This window comes from Xenopus laevis, chromosome 2S (assembly GCF_017654675.1).
Source record: "Xenopus laevis strain J_2021 chromosome 2S, Xenopus_laevis_v10.1, whole genome shotgun sequence".
Taxonomy (NCBI): Eukaryota; Metazoa; Chordata; class Amphibia; order Anura; family Pipidae; genus Xenopus; species Xenopus laevis.
Genome location: NC_054374.1, coordinates 79,019,928 through 79,042,999, shown reverse-complemented (window position 1 = coordinate 79,042,999; position 23,072 = coordinate 79,019,928). Strand labels below are relative to the sequence as shown.

The 23,072-nt window shown below is 37.5% G+C and overlaps 1 protein-coding gene across 4 annotated transcripts in view; it reads right to left on the bottom strand.

Moving 5' to 3' along the window:
- Positions 1 to 1,180: 1,180 nt before the first annotated feature.
- Positions 1,181 to 23,072, bottom strand: part of adgrb2.S (adhesion G protein-coupled receptor B2 S homeolog) — a 267,855-nt gene continuing 245,963 nt past the window's right edge. For 2 of the 4 annotated variants that reach the window (XM_041584020.1, XM_041584022.1), the window contains 11 exons: positions 21,529 to 21,595; positions 19,936 to 20,021; positions 17,117 to 17,212; positions 15,505 to 15,676; positions 14,432 to 14,527; positions 14,002 to 14,080; positions 12,526 to 13,163; positions 12,158 to 12,229; positions 11,894 to 11,989; positions 10,860 to 10,916; positions 1,181 to 2,057 (listed from right to left, as the gene is read on the bottom strand). In XM_041584020.1, the coding sequence (XP_041439954.1) occupies positions 1,896 to 2,057; positions 10,860 to 10,916; positions 11,894 to 11,989; positions 12,158 to 12,229; positions 12,526 to 13,163; positions 14,002 to 14,080; positions 14,432 to 14,527; positions 15,505 to 15,676; positions 17,117 to 17,212; positions 19,936 to 20,021; positions 21,529 to 21,595 (1,621 nt within the window). In that variant the 3' untranslated portion in view covers positions 1,181 to 1,895. The remainder of the gene's footprint in view (positions 2,058 to 10,859; positions 10,917 to 11,893; positions 11,990 to 12,157; positions 12,230 to 12,525; positions 13,164 to 14,001; positions 14,081 to 14,431; positions 14,528 to 15,504; positions 15,677 to 17,116; positions 17,213 to 19,935; positions 20,022 to 21,528; positions 21,596 to 23,072) is intronic. The other 2 variants (XM_018249567.2, XM_041584021.1) reach the window with 2 other exon arrangements.

The following is a 23,072-nucleotide window of genomic DNA, read 5'->3' as shown; positions in this document are numbered from 1 at the left end:
GGAATCAAATAATTATTTTATTTTTGTTATTAAAGCTGATCAATTCTGGGGTCTTTCAGTATCTTAAACTCAGCAGCATGTCTGTTTGACACCTATGCAATTGTTCTGATTTACTGTTAAGGATCAATACCAGTGTTTTTAACGCATACACAGGGCACAGATCAGGACATTGGAACTGAGACAGGACCTTCTTTCTGCAAATCACATTCTCACTTACTTTCAACAGAACCAAACTTTGATTTAATATATATATCTTAACATCAGTAGCTGGCCAGGAAATTGCTGCACTTTTACCATGACAGTATCTCTATGCACTAAACTGTGCCACAATATCACCATAAAATAGTAGTCACCTGTGAGTATAGCCTACACTTCAGACCAATAAGCAGGACATTCAGTGCTCACACACACACAGGCATTACTGCTTTACTAGTGACCACTTAGGTTCATGGAAAAGTGATAAAAGCATACAAACCAGAAATTACAGAGATGGCGGTTTCATTTTGGCTATAGAAATCCTGTACACTTACTCGATGTCAAATAATAAGAACTTGTTTTTTTTTTTTTGTTTTTTTTTGAATGGACCATTAACAAAGAAACAAAATGGTCTCATATACTCATTTAAAATTTAGCTCAGTCTGTAAAAATCAAAAGCAACATCACTTTGGGCAACAAGCATGAGCATGGATGTATCGTTTCACAATCCTCCATAGCCCCCAGTTGTGTGTGATTTTGCAGTCACAGGACACAATACACAATTAGAGCTGTACTGATAGGCCAGTACAATGTCACTTATTGCCTAAAAGCTGAATTTGTATTATTTTGTATTTGTTTAATTTCTTGATTCTGTAACTGTAGTGATCACTCAGTCTGCATTTTCAGATTTGCCAAAAGAGCCATTGTTTTACTTTAACATTGCAACAAGCTCTCTATGACCTCCCATTGGGGCTCTATTTTAGTTTGGTCCCATTGCAAGAAACCAGGAAGTGGCATGATGACCTAAGGCACACAATGTGGACACTATGCTTTTCTCAGCCTGAAGTTTTGTACGTACTATTAAAGCATGCTCTATCGGTATAAACACACAAGTGCTGCACTGCTGGTCAATAGTTCACCACAAGGAATGCAGAATCGTATTATTCGGATTATGATTCAGTAAATAAATAAAACTTACCTCTAGTCACGTTTCAAAATATTTTTTTTTTATTTTTTTTTCTCCTTTTTAAACAAACTGTAGGCATTTTGTTTTAAAACCCAGTGCCACCAAAATCCCTTGCCCCCCACCTTATATCCAGAAACCCTCAGGGAACAATTGGAGAGATTAGTTACAATCTAATCTTGGTGACCTTTTTATTTTTAAGAAGTCTGTGAAGACAAGGCAAGGCTCTTCAATCCCACCCAGGAGCAACAGGGGCTGGAGAAATGAGGGCAAATAAACTGGAAGTGGTCACTTGACAAGCAATGTCCAGGAAACAGGACAAAGAATGTTGTGTGATATGGAGTGGGTATGTGTGTGCATGTGCAGTGAGAACTAGCAGTGTCTTGCACTAGCCTCTTTGATACAGAAAACAGGAAAGTTGATCCAAATCCTCAATATACAGATCCGAACAGAGGAGCTGCATCTCTACAAAGCAATAAATCCAGTTTATGAACCTTAGTCTCACTTAGAACACTTCAGAGAAATTACTGGGCATCACGTAATGCTGGTCTTCCTTCTTGTCCAAAACAGCAAAAATGTAGGTGTATTTCAAGTGTGTCCCAGTACACTTTCATCTTGGAAAGACAAATATAACCCTCAGTGGGCTACAGTTCAGCAAACACTATGCCTTTTTCTCTGGTGTGAGAGTTCCCATGGCTGTCCAAGAAGGGATAACAATGTGTGGCCTATTTCTGCTCTATACTTCAGTTTGATAGTCCCCATCTGACACATCCATGGAAACACGTGGAGGTTGATTCCAATCTACGCAGTGCAGGCTCAGTCTGTCATGGATCTGTGAAGACCGTGCTCTGTAGCTATCCCAAACTTTCTGATGGGGTCCTGCTGGACTAGTCTTCTCCTAACGGCCAACATACAAAAAAGAGAAAGCTTAAAGAAACGTTTCAAGGGCTCTTTTATTATGTTTTATGAAGCTGTACTCCCTGATATACAGAAACAAATGACTGTATTCTTACTCTATTGTTGAGTAAAAGTAGAACTAAAGCTTAACTAATTAAGTAGGCTAAAAATGTTGTACATGTTTTGGGCTTCTGTACCAGCCCAAGACAACCACAGCCCTTTAGCAGTAAATTCTGTGTCTCCAAAGATGCCCCAGTAGCTCCCCATCTTCTTTTCTGCTGATTCACTGCACATGCTCTGTGCTGCTGTCACTTACTGAGCTTAGGGACACACTCACAATATACAGTACACATAGAATATAAATGTCACAATATAAGGCTGATTAGTAATTAATACAGATAATTACTACATGGCAGCAAAGAAACCAGTGCAATTAGCATCAGAATTTAATAATCAGCCTTGCAGCATCAGTTTATATTACAGGCCAATCTCATTTTCTGCTGGATAATTTGCAACAACCCCTAATCTTAGCGTCTCACTGAGCATGTGAGTGTCGCAGACTAGGGATGTAGCGAACGTCGGAAAAAAAGTTCGCGAACATATTCGCGAACTTGCGCAAAAATGCGAGCGGTTCGCGAACGGTTCGCGAACCCCATAGACTTCAATGGGAAGGCGAACTTTAACATCTAGAAAAGACATTTCTGGCCAGAAAAATGATTTTAAAGTTGTTTAAAGGGTGCAACGACCTGGACAGTGGCATGCCAGAGGGGGATCAAGGGCAAAAATGTATCTGAAAAATCTGCCTGTGTGTGCTTGGAAGAGATAGTGTAGGGGGAGAGCTGTTAGTGATTTCAGGGACAGATGATAGTAAGCTTGCTGGCTAGTAATCTGCTTGATACTGCTCTGTATTGGAGGGACAGAAGTCTGCAGGGATTTGAGGGACATTTTAGCTTAGGTAGCTTTGCTGGCTAGTAATCTACTGTTCTCTTTAAACAACTGCCATACGTTGACCTTGTAGGCATTGTTTGCCCAGTTTTTTTGGACGCAGCCACTGAAGCACAGTTGCCAGAAAAAATATGCCATATAAATGCTGAAAATAGTAATTTTTCGCCATACGTTGACCTTGTAGACATTGTTTGCCCAGTTTTTTTGGACGCAGCCACTGAAGCACAGTTGCCAGAAAAATTATGCCATATAAATGCTGAAAATATAAATTTTTTTGGTTGCAGCCACTGAAGCACAGAGGCCAGAAAAATTATGCCATATAAATGCAGAAAATATGCATTTTTTTGGTCGCAGCCACTGAAGCACAGTTGCCAGAAAAATTATGCCATATAAATGCTGAAAATATAAATTTTTTTGGTTGCAGCCACTGAAGCACAGAGGCCAGAAAAATTATGCCATATAAATGCAGAAAATATGCATTTTTTGGTCGCAGCCACTGAAGCACAGTTGCCAGAAAAAATATGCCATATAAATGCTGAAAATAGTCATTTTTTGCCATATACGTTGAGTCAACGTATGGCAAAAAATTACTATTTTCAGCATTTATATGGCATATTTTTTCTGGCCTCTGTGCTTCAGTGGCTGCGGCCAAAAAAACTGGGGCAAACAATGCCTACAAGGTCAACGTATACACTACTACAGCGGTGGATACGGATTACGTAAAATATATTATGGCTGCTTGAAAAAAGTCACTCCGGTGTTTTTTCTGGAGACGGTAATATTATGGATATTTAGACAGAATGTGAACAAGGTCACACAGCTAGATGGCGGGTTGAAGAAAACAGTGTGCAAATAATGCCTACAAGGTCAACGTATACACTACTACAGCGGTGGATACGGATTACGTAAAATATATTATGGCTGCTTGAAAAAAGTCACTCCGGTGTTTTTTCTGGAGACGGTAATATTATGGATATTTAGACAGAATGTGAACAAGGTCACACAGCTAGATGGCGGGTTGAAGAAAACAGTGTGCAAATAATGCCTACAAGGTCAACGTATACACTACTACAGCGGTGGATACGGATTACGTAAAATATATTATGGCTGCTTGAAAAAAGTCACTCCGGTGTTTTTTCTGGAGACGGTAATATTATGGATATTTAGACAGAATGTGAACAAGGTCACACAGCTAGATGGCGGGTTGAAGAAAACAGTGTGCAAATAATGCCTACAGGGCAAATAATGCCTAAAAGGTCAACTTATACACTACTACAGCGGTAGTAAAATAAAAAAAGTAAAATAAAAAAAAAATGAATATTAAAAAAAAAAATTAAAGTTGGTGCTGCTGAACTACTAGGAGCAGCAGATTAGCACACCAGTCCCACCCCCCAACACTGCTAGACTAATAGCACTGGGCTCTTATAGTAGTAGTAGTAGTAGTAGTAAAACAACAAAAAAATAAATAAAAGCAGTCCTTACAAGGACTACTGTTATTGCAGCAGTCAGCAGATGAGATCAGAAGCAGGACAGCTGCCCACTGCAGCTACATACAGAGCACTGCAGTAGAAGGTAGATTACTAGCCAGCAAAGCTACCTAAGCTTAAATGTCCCTCAAACCCCTGCAGACTTCTGTCCCTCCAATAACAGAGCAGTATCAAAACGATTACTAGCCAGCAAACTTTCAACTGTCCCTGAAATCACTAACAGGCAGCAGCTCTCTCCCTACACTATCTCTTCAGCACACACAGGCAGAGTGAAAAAACGCTGCAGGGCTTCGGTTTTTATAGGGAAGGGGAGTGGTCAAGGGGAGAGCTTCCTGATTGGCTGCCATGTACCTGCTGGTCTGGGGTGAGAGGGCAAAAAAAAGCGCCAACAATGGCGAACCCAAAATGGCGAACGTCGCGCGACGTTCGCGAACTTCCGGCGAGCGCGAACACCCGATGTTCGCGCGAACAAGTTCGCCGGCGAACAGTTCGCGACATCTCTATCGCAGACACTTTCCAAGATGGTGACCCCCTGTAACAAATTTGAAGTCCTGAATCATTGCTGCTATGGAGAAGCTGAAACTTTAGGCACACCTAAACATGTCATATGTCAATACATGAGTCCTCTTTAAACCCTATTATCTTGGCTCCATAAACACTGTTGAATGGAACAGCTTTCAGGAGTTTAGGAAGATGAACTTGCACTGATACAGGTATGGGATCTATTATCCGCAATGAAAAAGCTGTGAATTATGGGAAGGCCATCTCCTATAGACTCTATTTTAATAAAAAAAATGTATGCTTATTTTCCTCTTTCTCTGTAATAAAAAAACAGCAGCTTGTACTTGATCCAAACTAAGATACATTTAATTCTTATTGGAAGCAAAACAATCCTGCTTCATGAAAATATAGAAACATTTACAGTTTCTGAAAAAATGAAAACAATTACAGTCCTGATATTTTTTGTTCTGAAAGGAAAGTGCACATTTCTGCATTAAAGCCTTTACAGTGCTTTCCTGTAATTGTTGCTAGATTTGTCCCATTATGATATCTATATAGGAGGTTGATTTCCTGCAATCTTTCCCTGCTAACTATAGAACTGCAAGGGTAGGAAAAGCTAGGAGAAGCAGATTTTCATTTTAGTAAAATACCCAGTTCTCAAAGGCTGTAGGATGAAACCTCCTCTCCAGGGGTCTTAGTACCTATTTGCTAAATACAAAAAAATCTTAGTCCCTATCCTACAGCATCTACCTTTAAGATTATTGTACTTAACAGCAGCTGACATTAGTGAGTAAGGTTGTGATTCATGATGCGCTTGAACTACATTAAATACCACGGCTGCCAAGAGATATAAGGTTCAGCTCACACCACTGAATAGGTAAAAACAGCAACAGTAACACCTAGTCCTTCAGTGATGAACAGGATATCTTGTTCAGAAGACTTAAGTGAACCATACTTAATACTTGTTCTTGGGATAAGGTGGTGCTACAATGAGCAACATTATTTATGTAATTTTTCCCAAAAATGAAGACTTGCTGAAAAGCCGGTCCTTACTACATACATGATTTCCAGTTATTTCAGCTTAACTCATTTTATAGAAAACCCCTACCAAGTTATAAATGGGATCTGAAATGTATTATTCAGAAACTAGAGAATTTTTATTAATTAGAGCAAAACCAACTGTTTGACCATAAGCTTTATCCATAGTCAGAATGATCTTTTACACTTGTCTTTTTCTTTCCTTTTCAATTGCAAAAGCTGAAAATGTAAGATTTATACATCAACCAGACCTGAGTAACACAGAGCTAAACTGCACTGGTGCCAGTCAGTAATTAGTTGTGATCAGAGTGAGACAAATTACAAAGTGCAACAAAGCTGAAGTCTGCACTGCCTTCCAGCGAAGCTCTGAAATAATTCTGGGTAGTGAGCTGCTACACTCAATCAGGTGATCTCTGTATCACCTTTTTCCACTCCACAAAGGAAGAACCTTAAAAACAGTAAAAGAGGAGTGCTCCAAGTGTGATACTAATTTGTGGTTACTTAAAAGTTAAAAATGCACAACCTGTTTCGCACTCAATAGTGCTTCCTTAGGAGGTCAAGGGGTACCACACCACCACAACACTTTAAATAGCAATCCATTTAGTTCTTAAATAAAATAAATAAATCTTAAATAAATCTAAATAATAATGATTTCTCAAAAATATATATTTCCCATTACTTCTTTAAAAAAGGTGCCAATGTTATTACCACATTAAACCCATAGGGAAACTTTTTAAAACACTTAAAAATCAAATGTGGTTCTCTTAGCAAAATTCTCAGATCTCCATCTCCCATTAACATAGTGTTTTGCAACAATTCCATTCCATGAAAGTGCAAAAACTCAGATCACAATTGTGTTCTTCATGTTGCTGCATTTGAGTTAAACATTTAATCAGCTTTGGAACATTTATGATCCCATTAATATGTTGTAAAATACTTTTTTTGAAAGGCCTGTTTGTTTTACCAATATGGTGATATCGTCATGTACATGTTGCCATATATATGACACCCTTAGTAGAACATGTAACAAAAGGTTTAATCCTATAGGACTTCCCTGTTTGGTAAGCTGTGATGCTCTTACCCTTACTTACAAAAGCACAAGTTTTACAATTGCTGCACTTATAATTCCCCACAGAAACACTGATGGGTTTCTGGGGTACCTCTCATTTTAAACTAGAGTATTTTTGATGGCTTTACCCTTTCATAAAAATAATAACTGGAATCCTACTAACAAGAATTGCATAACGAATACGCCAGTATTTATTCAAAATTCTTCTAACTGAATTGGCTGCAGTAGTATAGCGTGTAATAAAAAAAGGGAAAATGTTTGTGAAGATTCTCATTCATCCAGGTGATAGTATATCTGTAGAAACAAGTGTGTTTTTTTTCCTTGAAGGCGTTTCACAAGTCATCCAACTGGCTTTCTCAATTCAGAATAACTTGTAAATAGGATCTTTCTTCAGCAATATATCCTCTGGAATGTTGCTGCAATCAGCATAATCTGTTTATCATAATCCACTCCAATCTTGCTAATACAATCAACACCTAACTTCATGACATCCTTGCTGATTATGATAAACAGATTATGCTGATTGGAGCAACATTCCAGAGAATATATTGCCAAAAGAAGATCCTGTTATAAATTATTCTGAATTGAGAAAGCCAGTTGGATGACTGGTGAAACGTCTTCAAGAAAAATATACACAGCAAGTCCAGTTCAATTGACTTATTTCTACAGATAAAAAAGGGAAACTCTCCTGTTCTTGTTCCAGGGTCGCAAGAGGGTGCTTCTGAAACTCTTTTTAGCTTTAAACCATAGCGGGACTAACTACAGATGGCCTTGTAACCCTTGTTAACAAACTTGACAGCAAGGTCCTCCTCAGCCACAAGCATTGCCTAAAGTGAATGTTTTAATATAATGGGAGGGATACATGCTTTTAGGATGCAGATAGAAGTTATCACTCATCACAGATGTTAAATATGTTCGTGTATTGAGTTTATCACTATCCACAAAGATCTCTAGATCTAAAAAGACCAAAGATGTTTTAGAAATGGTGCATGTAAAGCACAGGTTAAAATCATTTCTATGTAAAGTGTCAAAAAAGGAAATCAAATCTTCCTCCCTCTGCTTACAGATCAGTATAATGTTGTCAGTATAGCGATACCATAAAACTAACCACGGATCAACGCCATTAACAAACTGATGTTTCCAAAATCCCGTATAGAGATCTGAAAACTTGGAGCGAAGGTACTTACATACATATTCGTTTCAACCAGTTGTTTTACCTGATACCCTCCATTAAAAACTCCTGCCAAGGGAGAGACAAATCACTAGAACGATTTAAAATGAACTTAACTGTCTCAACACCCCCATGTGAGGAATACATGTACTGTATATATAGCAATTGAACGCTATCATCATGTCCTTTTCCCATTCAAAATCGTCCATAATACATAAAACTGATTATTTATTTTTTAGATAAGATGGCAGCCCTATTACTAATGATTGCAGAGAATTTTCAATAAAAACAGATAATTGTGAGGTTACTGAATTTATACCTAACACAATCGGTTGGCCTGGAGGGTCCAACAAACAGTTATGAATCTTTGGGAGATGGTACAGAAATGGTACTCGTAGAGGAAACTTAAAGGACAGCTTTGTTTATGATGATCCCTAAGCAGCCCAGGCCACACTGAGCATGTGCACAGTCTTAGTCTTGCAAAGATGTTTAAAAAAATTACAAGATGGTGACCCCCTGTAGCCAACTTTGAAAGCATAAATTATTTGTTTGAAACTTGTGGTGCAGTAAGTTCATGTTTATATTTAGTATACAAAATACAGCATTTCTAGCCTTATTCTATTTTAGACTTTACATGCCCTTTAAGGTAGCCATACACTGGCCGATAAAAGCTTCCAACAGACCTAGTTGGCAGCTTATTGGTCCATGTTTGGGGCCCTCCAACAGGCTTCCCCAATCGATATCTGGCCGAAAATCGGGCATATGTAGATTGGACAGGATTAAAAAACCTGTCAGATTGCAGACAAATATGTTCGTTGTTGCGGTCCCGCGATCCTACCACCTGTACTGCTGCATTATGATCTGATTGTTGGGCCCTAGGGCCCGTGATGGGATCAGTCCAATATCGCCCACCTCAAGGTGGGCATAACGGGGAGAGACCGTTCATTTGGCAACATCTCCAAACGAGTGGATCTCTCTTTGTATGGCCACCTTTAGTCAAATAACTAACTTAATTTTCAAAATCCCATTATCATAGGCCTTTTAACTGACACTTCTATCTCCCCAAAACACTGGCCTATTCTTACTGCAGATAATGATCTTAGTAGGATTCTACCATCGAGACCAGGTATTATTTTTACGAAAGGTAAAACCATAAAGAATATTCTAGCCTCTTGTTTGAAATGGGAGGCACCCCAGAAACCAATCAGTGTTTCTGTGGGGAATCATAAGTACAGCAATTGTGATTGTCATTCAACTGGCTATCTGAATTCAGAAAACACAGCAAGTTCAGTTGATTTGAGTTATTTCTACAGATGTATGTATACTTGAGATGTTTGTTAAAAATCTTCCAATAGGGAAACAGTTCATTTCTCACCTTTAAAGGGATACTATCATGGGAAAACATTTTTTTTCCAAAATGAATCAGTTAATAGTGCTGTTCCAGCAGAATTCTGCACTGAAATCCATTTCTCAAAAGAGCAAACAGATTTTTTTATATTCAATTTGAAAATCTGACATGGGGCTAGACATTTTGTCAATTTCCCAGCTGCCCCCAGTCATGACAGTATCCCTTTAAGAACTAAATGGATTGAACTGAGTGGAAGTGTTGTATTGGTGTAGTACCCCATGACCTTCTGAGGAAGCACTACTGAGAGTGATACATGTTGAGGCTTAATGGGGAGTTTCAAACTTTTGATCTTTTATTCATTTGCTTTGATGTGCTTTGATGTGAGTGCATTTTTAAAGGGGTTGTTCACCTTTAGATTAACTTTTAATATGATATAGTGAGTAATATTCTGAGACACTTTGCAATTGGTTTTCATTTTTTATTATTTGTGGTTTTTGAGTTATTTAGATTTTTATTCAGCAGCTCTCAAGTTTGCAATTCCAGCAATCTGGTTGGTAGGGTCCAAATTACCCGAGCAACCACGCACGGATTTGAATAAGAGAGTGAAATATGAATAGGCATGGGCCTGAATAGAATGCTATGAATTAAAAAGTAACAATAACAATAAATGTTTAGCCTTACAGAGCATTTGTTTTTAGATGGGGTAAGTGACCCCCGTTTGAAAGCTGGAAAGAGTCAAGAGATGAATGCAAATAATTGAAAAGCTATATAAACTAAATAATGAAGTCCAATTGAAAACTTGATTAGAACATACTAAAAGTGAACTAACTTTTATTTTATAGTATCACACTTGGAGCGCTCCTCTTTTGCGGATTTTAAAGTAAAAATCTGATTGGCTGCTTTGATTAACTGCATTGGTGCATTTAGCACCCATATAAGCACAATAACATTGAGATAACCTTGTAGAAGTACTAGGGATAAATATAGACTAAGATTAATTACACCAAGGATACAGACGTTTTGTCATCTGCACTTAATCTCCTCTGGTGCAGGCAAGAAATCGAAAGTTAAATAATGCGGTTCAACATATGAATCACATACTATGTGATGCCTATGTTTACCTCTGGCAATTTATATTTAATCTGTCAGGAAGGTATCTTTTGACGTTTTGTTGTCCATGTTGAAGAAGATTAAGCAGGGACAACAAAACACCTTGTCTGCCATAGCCCCTAAGATTTACTCACGCTAGCTGAGGTTCTCTCCACTCCTCCTCCTGAAGATATACTCCAGCGCTTATCTCTCTACAGATCAAAAGCACAGGAAAATGTATGAGATTGTCATTCAATTCAGCTTAAGACAAAGTTTCATAAGTAATTTAAGGGCACCAAATGCTGTAACCAAAATTAACTGTTTTAGAAACACTTTCAAGTTTTCAGACTGTAATTTAAGTTGTTTACATGGAACCTGGAAGAAAAGAATGACCCACCATTAAATAAATATGAACTGCTAATTACTACAGTTATATGTTTTCTTCTACTTTTTGTGGCTGTTAACATTGAAGCATAACATATGGACATATCAGTTATGAGTGATCACAGGTATTCTGACACTCATTGAATGCAGCTTTGCGCCCCAGCCTTCTATGGCCTTCACAGTAACTCCTGCTCAGGTCTGCAGTACAAAGTTAAAATTACTTTTATATAGTTAAGAATACACACACTGGGCTTATACCAGGTAGGTAGATATATATATATATATATCTATATATATATATATCTATATATCTATATATCTATATATCTATATATCTATATCTATATATATATATATATATATATATATATATATATATATATATATATATATATATATATATATATATATATATATATATTAATACACAAATCAATGACCCAAAGTACTGTGATTAATCAAAATAAACCAATAATTAACCAAAAATGTGTGCTGATTTCTAAATAAAATGACTATAACATTATATCCCTGACCACTAAGTTACCTTGCATATTACAAGATTGTTTGGCCATTGTTCCATCTCTCCCGCTATGTATTTATGTACAGATGAAATAAAGGTGAAATAAAAGTTTAAAAAAGATGCCCAAGAGTTAAATGTACTGAAATGCCAGTAGATTTAATAGGAATCACTGTTTAAAATGAGAATGCAAACAAATGTAAAATGGGGCCAAACTGTGCAAACAACAATTAATTTGACAAAGAAAAACAGGAGATGGATTATCTAAAATAAAGAAATGCTAAGTACCTTTGAATTAGCATCCCGATATCTCTCCAGGGTGTGAAACTTGCGATTTAGTTCATGATAAAGCTCTGAATGTCTTTTTCTGGTATGCATCACTTTCTGCAAAAGGTCATCTGGGGAGTTAGCACCCCACAATTAACACCATAAACCCCTCCCGCCACCATTCATGCAACCAGTCCTAGAAAGGACAACAATTACCACCATGCAGTGTGGAGAAGAGAGACCAAGTATGAAAACTGTGGTGTACATTTATGTAAAAGAGCTCACCTCAAAATCCAGATCTGAATATCTCAATCGCTTTCGCTGAGGGAGAAACACAGGTACAGGTTGATGTGGTTTCTATGTAAGAAGGGAGAGAGAAAGAAGGAAGCAAGGAAGGAAGATGGATTGAGAGAAGGCAGAAGAACTGCCATGAATGTACAGACATAGAAAAAGGAATTTGCAAAAAGAAGACTAAGAATGACAGAAACATGAGGGGAGTTTGTAGGGGGTGACAGAAAAGGAGAGGCATACGGTAATAGGGGCAAATAAAAACAACTGGGGAGACTAAGAACCTAAACAGGGAAACAGAATCAACAACTTCAATATAAAGAAGCACATTACAGACTATCACAGTGGTGCCTTTAACCACTCACCTCTAGAGAACCAGCACTAAGAGATGGACCAGGCACTGTTCGTGGCATGGTGCGACTGCGCTCATTCATCTCTGATGCTAGAATGTGACGGACAGATGGAGGCTGCTTAAAGGGCAAGCCATACTGCTGCTGACTGGGCACAAAGGGTGGGGTGAGGTTTACATTGATGTGGTCCACAGACAGAAAATTAGGATACACTTCTGACTCCCCTTGTTGGCGTCCCTTGTTTAGATCTGCCAGCTTGACACTAAGCTTGCCATACTCCCGGCTGAATGGTTTGAGACTTAAAGTTCGCCTGGGAAGCACCATGTACTCGCTCTCCAGTGATGGCTCCAGCTGGCAATCCCCAAAATCCAAAGGCCAGCGGTTTGCTTCAGGACTAATGTAAAGAGGACCACGCTCAAGGTTGATCTCTTTTTTGGGTAGTGGATCGTTGAGCTCATTTACTGGGTTATGGGTTATTTTAGGCACCTGGAGTAGAATACCCCCTTGTGAAGAAATGTTTCCAGGGAGGTGTGAGAAACTGAGTCCATCACTACCTTTATGCAGCTTAAGATCATCTTCGTCATCTAAAGAAATCCGAGACAGGGCTCCCGTCACACTGGAAGGATGGCACGTGTTCAGTTCTTTAAAAAGGACTACAAAAAAGAAAATCATCTGTTAAGATGACATATAGTACAGGGGCATATTTATTATGCTGTTTAAAAAACAGTAGGATAATACAACACGCATTAACAGGCTTCGCCATGTAAAAACTGGTGTAACATTTTATGCATTTTTTCTTGCGGAAGCAATGTAAAATAATAGCATCAAATCTGGTGTTTGCATGGTGTAAAATTTACACACACCTTGATAAACTCACCATTTATTTTACACAGCTTTTTACACCTTTTTTTCAGAATTTCGTTTTACACAGTATAATATATATTCCCCTATAAGTGTCTTCATAATATACACAATTCATTTTATCTAATAAGTTTAGTGAGCCCCATACCAACTATCCTACCAGCTATGTTACTTTGCACCCATTTCCCTGTTTTAAAATGTTTTATTTACTTTGCACATATTTTGACTTGTACCTACTTACTGGTGGTAATTTATAATCACTGGGCAAATTTGTACCTGAGCAGTAACCCATGGTATCTAATTAGTTCTTTTGGTATTCAACCTTCAGCTGGCTGAAAAAACTTTTGATTGGTTGTTATGGGTAAGTGCTCAGGTGCAAATACACCCAGTGTTTATAAATGAGTCCCACTATGTTTTCCACTTGATAAAGCACCTTTTTAAATTACAATTTTGCTGCTACCATTTTTATCTCATACCTCTGATTTGATTTACCATGTTAAGAACAAATGGAGAAACTTCTCTTGCACATCCACAAGCTCAACTTCCTTTATAGGATTAATCTGATCCAATTTGTCTGCAGCAATAACTATATATCTGTGCAGAAATGCCTCATGCTGAGCATGTCCTTACCAGTTTCTCCATGTGCAGTGTACCATGAAGCCTTTTCCTCAGACTGACAAGCCAGGTCCACGTCTTTTTCAAAATCTGTCTATAAGAACAAGAGGGGCATGATGAACCGAGAGACAAAATAAGAAAATAAGCGGATGGAGAGAACATTCTAGACAGATCTAAACTGAGGTGTAACACAATACATGAAGAAGGAAGGCAACGTCAGCAAAAAGAATAACAGGAGACTGTGTAAGGCAAACTATAATGTACGGTGACAACATACAAAACAGAATGTGCTGGAGAAAGTAAGATCTGTTGAATAAAAGAAGGCTGTTTCAATAATGTATTGTACATCTGTTAGCGGAACAGAACCCAATCTCAGGCACAATAGAAGGGCCTTTGCAAACATCTTTATTGAAAAAGAACAAGGAAACGTACAGCCCATACTCACCATTATCTGCAGCTGACCATTCTTACAAGAGTTTGGAGAGTCCTCGTTTTCGTCACTGCGACACCCACCTATCTGGCATTTTACCACTTCCTGCACCTGAGGGACACAAACACGAGACATATAGTGGCATTGCAACTGGCAAAGAAAGGCTTCAGGATGTTTCTTTTCTGTAAATAAGGCCAACTTTATAAAGAAAACATTTTTTTCAGCATGCATGGCCAGTTGCAGCATCTGCTTTTTAGTCTTTGGCTTGGTCATTCAGTTTATTGTTTATATATGTGTTAATCAAATAAATTGTATATCCTACAATGCAGTGTGCTGAGTGCTGCCGACTCCCCTGCACAGCATGGGAAAGGAGGCAGCAGGAAGTGGAACAGCTGGGGGGCCAAGTAGGGTTTTTGAAGAAATATTCAATCAATCAACTTATGACCAACTTTTTGAGCACTTTCCTTCTATATTTAAAAGATTATAATGCCCTAGCACTTTCTTGCTTTTCACACAATATTTGTCCTTTAAAATCCTAAAATGCATTGTTCTTGTACAGACATACACGGGGAGGCATACTGATCAAAATTCGAATCTGTGAATTTTTGACATTTTTTTTTTCATTTGAAATAAAATTGGAAAACTCCCCAAACTCGAATATGCACTTATCGATTTAAATGCTTTGAATCTCAAAAACTCTATTGAATATAAACATGAAACAAAAGCTGAATATAGCAAAATCACATTCTGCTCATCATCTTTAATGAGTTTACCAACTTTCACAGAAATTTGGAAAAGTCAAATTAAAAAAAAAAATAACATTTTGTCTAGTGCTTAATAAATGTCGAACATTTGAGTTTCTGAAACCCTTTGTGAGTTTTAGCTTTGAGTACGAACATTGCTAAAGGCCCCTGCATCCCACTTTTCTATTTATTTCAGGTTAGGCTGAGTCCTTTTTTTTGTAACAAAGTATATGCATACCATATGAAAGGCTGATTATGTCTACATTATTGGGTTATACAGTATTATTAGAACAATATTGAGAGACTCTGTGTTTAGAAATGAGATTGCTGTGGATTGATTCTTACCTCACGGCGCAGGAAACAGTGTACGGTGATAATAACACATCCCTGAACAGAATTGAACACAGCAAAGAGAACTTGGAAGAGGATGGAGCGGCGGTCAGTCATGGCAAGTACTGCAGACATCCAGGTGAGTGCAAGAAGGGGGAGGACAACACAGGAACTCCAGAGAGATGCCCTGTGGTGAAGCAGTGGACACGAGGTGCAAAGAAACAGGCAGAAAAAGAGGAGGGTAATAATGAGAGAATGGTGTAGGAAGGAATGAACGGGAGCAAGAGATAGAAAATTGCAGGAGAGAAATTAATCCGAAGATTTTAGAAAAGGTAGGGTAGTTGCCAAGGCAGCAAGGGAAAAAGGTGGAGCAATTCAATGAACACCGACATGAAATGCAAGAGATATAGGTAAAGAGAGAAAGATAAAAGATTATGAATCCCAGGTTTGTGTCTTATTTCCACCCAAATTTCCTGTAATGCTACTACTGCGGATTTCTTAATTATGGCACAGACTAAATCCCAGTGGAAATTTACAGTCTCCAGCCCAACTTTGTACTAGAAGAAAGTGCAATGTAATGGGACACCCTGCAGTTGCCACCAAAGTGACATGCAGATTATGAGGGTGGTGGGAAAGAAGCAGTGAGCTCTGCAGAGTGAGAGGGTGTCTGAGGTGGGGGAGACATGAGAAAGAGAACAGTGAGCAGCACAATCATTTACTACAGAGAACACACCACACTGTGCAGGTGACAAGTAACAAACAACAAATCCCCTTTATCCCAGTGACCTGATAATATGTGAAAACAACAAAAAGGAAAAAAAAAAGTATTTCCCCTCTCTTATCTGGATCAGTGGAAACTTGAATGACTGCCCCAATCAGATGAACCATTCAAGAATCCACACGTAAAATTAAAATGATAAGCATGCATATCAGATACTATAGCTGTGTATATTAAAGGAATAGTTCAGTGTGAAAATAAAAACTGTATAAATAGATAGGCTGTGCAAAATAAAAAATGTTTCTAATATAGTTAGTTAGCCAAAAATGTAATGTATAAAGACTGGAGTGAACAGATGTCTAATAAAACAGCCAGAATCCAACTTCCTGCTTTTCAGCTCTATATCTCTGAGTTAGTCAGTGACTTGAAGGGGGGCCACATGGTACATTTCTGTTCAGTGAGTTTGTAATTGATCCTCAGCATTCAGCTCAGATTCAAAAGCAACAGATATGACCCATGTGGCCCCCCCTCAAGTCTCTGATTGGTTACTGCCTGGTAGCCAGGGTAACCAGTCAGTGTAAACCAAGAGAGCTGAAAAGCAGGAAGTTGGGTTCTGACTGACACATTATACATGAAATCACTCCAGCCTTTATACATTACATTTTTGGCTAACTAACTATATTAGAAACATTTTTTATTTTGCACAGCCTATCTATTTACCTAGTTTTTATTTACACACTGAACAATTCCTTTAATATGTTGGTGTGTTTGTATATGTTAGAGCTTTACTGTACAGTAACATGTCTGTGTATTCGTATTGCATATCCATGTTTCTATTGTAAGTGTGACACAGCATTTTAGTGTTTTCTGCACAGGGACCCAACCAAAGGGAGAGGACAGGAGACTAACACAGCGTTGCTGGCAGTTGCTGCAGACAGTTTCGCGCTGGGCAGCACTCCACATGTGGAACAAATCAGCAGCAGGTTCCTGCAGGTCGTCTCACCTCTGCACCAGCAAACCACAGCAAGTATGGGGGCATGCAGGGAGAGGAGAACCACAGTAGGGAAGAGGGGATTAGGACAGACAAGAGAGGAAAGAATGTATAAATATATATATATAACACATATACATAAACATATATTTATAGGGACAAAGGAGAACAGACACACATATATAAAAATATGGATAAGAAATAAAAATGAAAAAAAAAATAATATATATATATATATATATATATATATATGCACACACCCACGGTGTTCGACATGAAAATACATCCAGAAATGTAAAAGTAAAAAATCGGCACACATATCACGCACATCATTAAAGGAAGATGACAGATAAAAGAGGGGTGGCAAAGGAGAGGGAGACAAGTAGGGGGGTTGAGGGTTTTAGAAACAGAAGGAAGAAGCAAAAGGAGTGCAAATGAAAAAAGACATAACAGCGAGGATGGGAGAAAGAGATAAAAGGCAGTGTGTTAGATCAGCGCTGGACTGGAGGGAAGGCAGCACCTGATTAGCATGAAATGAACACAAGGAATGGGAGGCCCCACCACCTCTTCTACTGCTCCTATCTTTGTGCTCAGGAACTGCTCTAGTAATTAGTTTCCAAGAAGCACTCCTCATCCTGTTTGTCACCCTCAATAATACCTTTTATTTATATATGTATATTTCATAAAGTAGTACAGCAACTCATCTAACAGCACCATGCAAAATAACATAAGCACAATGCAGGCACAAACGCACACTCACATATAATCACATATAATCACACAGCAACTTGGGCAAGGAAACCCCTGCTACAACACATTTTGGGGCAGATTTATTAAACTCACAAATTCGAATTTAAAAGCACCAACTCGAATCTAAATTCAAATGTGAGATTTATCACAGCTCGACCATGGAAACAGTTCTGATTGAATGTTCATCACATATAACATGCCAAATTCATGTAGAAGTCAATGGCAGATGTCCGTTGACCCAATTGAAGATGTTAATAGCCTTCCTGACATTTGAGGAAAAACTCGAATCGAGTTTCATTCAAATTCGATTCGAGTTTTTGGGTCATTAACATTCGTTCAAATTTTAGACATACAAGTTTTTTCTTAAACAAGATAACATTCGAGTTTTGAGTACATTGAATTTATTAGAAAAAAATTCACATAAATTCAAATTCGACCTATGATAAATCTGCACCCTAGTGAAAGGGTCTATTTTTACTAACATTCAAATATTTCATCATGTTTAAGCCTAATACACTTTTTTTCTTACTCAAGAAATTGCAAACTTTTTAAGGACTTTCCACTGGACATCTACAGTGACTTTTCAAAGCTGAAATTGTATTGTTTTCTCTGGGTTTATATTGGGTATAATAATTTATTCGACTTATGTATTAGTAAATTATGGGGGTATATGGTAACTCTCCATTACTCTCAATACACATACACAAACATTTTGAAATATTACCTTTCTTAAATTCACCCAGATATTTCATGCTCAGGCACACATTGCTCCATACACACCTAAAACTCCTAATACACACAAACAGACTGGCATGCACACAAAGCATCATAGAAAAGTTACAAATATCCTTACACTCTGACACACACAAGGTATACAAGCATTGTACAGTGGTGCATTCAGAAACATGGCACATATACAATAACAGTAGATCATTAAAGGGAAACTATACCAGTAAACTTTGCAGGTCTCTACAGAAACATATCACATAAAACAGCACATATGTAAAACACTGCTTTATATAAATACACCATTTTCATAATATATCCCTTTCTTCTATTATGTGCCACTGGATATTCAAAAATAACACATTACCTTTTTAAGAACTATGGGCTGCCCCCTGGCTCATATGATCTCTGTACTCAAACATACAAACCAAGGGCACACATACATGTTACGGTTACATCAACCAATGGATGGACAGAGCTCTGTCTTTATTCTCACACTTCTTCCTGTTACAGTTAGGGGGTTATTTATCAAGCTCCGAATATCTGAACCCTGAATTATTCGTAGTTTTCCGAGCAAAAAATATAAAACCACGACTTATTCGAGAATTCTTAAAGAACGATGGTCTAAAAACTCAGAATCTGAAACCCCGGCATCTAAAAGCTCTCAAGGTCCTGTATAAGTCAATGGGGAAGGTCCCAGCATCTGCGCTGGTGTCCATACTGATATCAGATGATTTCGGGAATTCGGAGCAAAAAACATATTTTTCATCCTTATTTCTTCATAAGTAAGGTCCATTCGGGAATTCGCAGTTGCTCGAAGTTGGATATTAGAAACACTGAGATAAATTCGGACATTGATAAATAACCCCCTAAGATTTGCATTATTTCCTGTCAGGTGATCTCACAGGAAACACACAAAATGGTGGCCCAAGGGAAATGAAGTCAAGGCAATATTTTCTGATTTGTAAATGCATTTGTATATTGTATGTGTATATTCGGTAAGATTCTTACAGATTAAATATTATTGTGTACATTTTTTATTCATTCTAAAGGTATAGTTTTCCTTTAAAAACACCTAAGCGCAAGCAGTACATTATTACAAATTCTGGTATTACAAAATCGGGCGTAATGACATTAAGTTTACAAATTGCAACACTGCCTTTATAGACACAAAGAAAACCACTAGCACTATGTACACAATAACACTGATGTCGCTCCCTTTCTAATACAGAAGTGAGACTCACAAAGGAAAAGCACTTACCCTGCTCTCTGCTTTTTGGACTTGTCTGATATGCCATCTCGAGACATTAACTTGTTAAATACAATGATCCCAATAAGCATGTTTACCTGTTATAATCATATACAGAAAAAGATAGTAAGACAGAATAAAAATATATACAGTATATCACAAATTACTGGGGTTATTGCCGATGGTTGCTATGCTGCACTGCTGCAAATTTGCAATGAACCAACAATTTAGGCCCATCATGGGAGCTAGGTGTAAACTGTAAAATGTAATCAATAAAACGTTATTGAGATATTATTTTAAAACATTTACAAAATAACATTAGATCAAAATATTCATACCCTATAAATATGTTATTGAAATAATGGAAGGGTTTTGAAGGTCCAGGATTTCAGTAATATTTTACCGTTTCCATGTAATTTGTATTCCTAGAACTCTTCATCTTATTATTGGCAACGCTTGGCTATTTCCCCCTAAAAATGACAAGTCTGTCAAACAAGAATCCTATTCTAGTTTATAAACAAGACCCTATCTTGAAACACCACTATACCCTAATTTTTTCAAATAAAGATAAATTATACCCTAGTTTTTTTAATGTAAATGAATTAAGTAATTAGACATACAATAAATCTAAGCCACTATAGGTATTTTTCTTTACTATATTATTTTGAAGTGAAAGTTGAGGGTATAGACTTCTTTCCATAACAGTTTTATATCTTTCTAACCCCATTTTCCCTAAAGACAATTGACTAAATTTTACCTTAGTGCAAGCTTGACTTGTGCTAAATCTTGAGAAGTCAAAAAAGAACATTGTTTTAGTAGAAAGCAATAGAATATATTCCAAAGTCTAATATTCTATTGCAGAAAGTATTTGTAAATTTCATGGGCCATTTATTCAGTATGATTTGCTACTTTCTTCCCCTTATTGAAAAGAGAAATATTGCATTACGGTACAGTTATTCTGCAGAAAATCTCGTTTTGCAGGGAATACATCTTGCAATGTGACATTTTTCTGAGAATATCGAGTCTGGTTTTGGCAATAGAACACTAAAAGGAGTTACCATATTTAGATTTTGGGAGCCCTTTTTTGTCAGCTTTGGTGTAGCTTTCAAATTCTATAAATACATGAGACCATTCACTGATAAATTGTCATCAGTGGAACTGAAAGATTAACCTTTATATATGGCAATTCAAAATCATTTATGGAGCAGGAGGTACTTGCAGGTTAACGTCAACAACTGATCTTGCCTTTCCCAGATCTAGGAAATTACTGTGCAGTGTCACATCTCAAAAGAGTTTGTGGAATAAAAGCCTAACATTCTAGACTCCTCTACAGGGCAGTGGAAGCTGAGTGTCCCTTCATTAAGCCTTATTTCCTATCTCTATGCATTTTAGCCACTCCATATAAAAACAGAGATCTAAGAAGTTAATAGGAGAACTGCAAAATTGATGCATTTATGCCAGGTACAAAAACTGATCAGATACTGCATGCAGCAGGTAGAAAAGCTTAGCAGAGGAGGCATTTCTGTGCATTCTATGTGCTATTTATTTATCTAAACAAGTACGAGATCTTTAACACTGGTGTTCAACCTATGTCCCAGGACATACCAGAACAATAACTGCAGCAGGTCCCACAAAGGCGTAGAGTAACCCTCCCTCTAGAGACAGCCAGCAGCTGGAGCAGCAGAAAGAAGTCGCACATCGCACAGTGCATGGAAAGCAAGGAAGAAAAAGCAAAAAGTCAGATCAGTGAGGGGATCTGGAATGTTCCATATAATTGATCCCAAGAAGCAACTAAATGCAAATTTAGAAGCAAGATGCTAGAGAAATGTAAACTGCAGGAGACTGTGATTGAAGCCTTAGAAAATAAAATTACAGAGATTCATCTAAAACTAAAGGAATCTGAAAGTTGAAATGCAAAAATAATACATATCAGGAATGGATTAAAGGCATATCTGGCAGAATATAAGACCACTCCATCTCTTTTGATGCCAGTGGATGTGATCACACTAACTTTTTAATGCAAGAAGGTTACAGGAGTTGTCAACTCTTTGATACAGAAATCTCAATTCCACATTAAATCTATACATTGTATATGAATGTGAAATGTTGATGTGCACTTCAGTTCATGAAGAAGGCAATGCAGATATGAGCACGATGATACCTTTTTTTTACTCTTTGACTTAAAGCTGTTGTCACACCTCTATTTTTATTTTTTTGGGGCAAATCATGTCTCTACCCTTTTTATTATATATAGCCAGCTATGTATGTTTTTGTTTTCAGGTATAAAGTTATGTATGCTATGTGTGTGTGTGTATGTGTGTCTGTGTGTGTGTGTTTGGTTACCTTTTGGAAAATCAGTAATGTGAATGAAACAACATTGATTGCATTGCTTTCTATATAACACTGTGCAAAGCTGCCCACAGAACATTTTCACTTATCATTATATAAATTGAGGAATGGTAGTCGCCAGCTGAGGGTCAAATGTGAGGAAAGACTGCAACAATATTTCCATAAATAAGATTACTTTCGATCAAAGTCTCCTGACATCTGTTTGTGTCAGGCCAGATCACATTGGGACTGGACATAATCTGTTCAGCCAATGATTGCATCTTGGACATTTGTTTTGTTTGGGAAGCTTGCTACCATAAGGCACATTTGTGAAAAATAATAAGAGAAACTTCTTTACTATAAATCTAAAATAAAATACAAATAAAGCAACAATGTGTAGCAGCATTATGCAAATTGTTTTTGTGATGCTATATTAAACAGATTTCTTTTTATTATAGCTGAAATGAGCTTTTCTGCTATTTGAAGAAAAAAACTATTTTTACTTTCAAAGAAAATGTGGCTGCGAGGCATTATATAATAGCTAATAATTCTAAAATGTGAATGCTATGTGCTTTTAAATGTCTTCACCCAGCCTCTGTATTCTGTCTTTTTCCTTTCATTCTGTAGCTTGCACAGTTGGGTATAAACATCATATATAATGGCCTCTATGGTGTTAAAAATGCCCACTGAGCTTGGTGTTTAGGCATTAACTACAGTTCCCAAGTTAAACGTGTACATTTTTAAGCACACACAGAAAGCCATATTGCATATTTCTATATGCTCAAGCACACCTCGCTGTGTCTAAAAATTGGGCACATTAA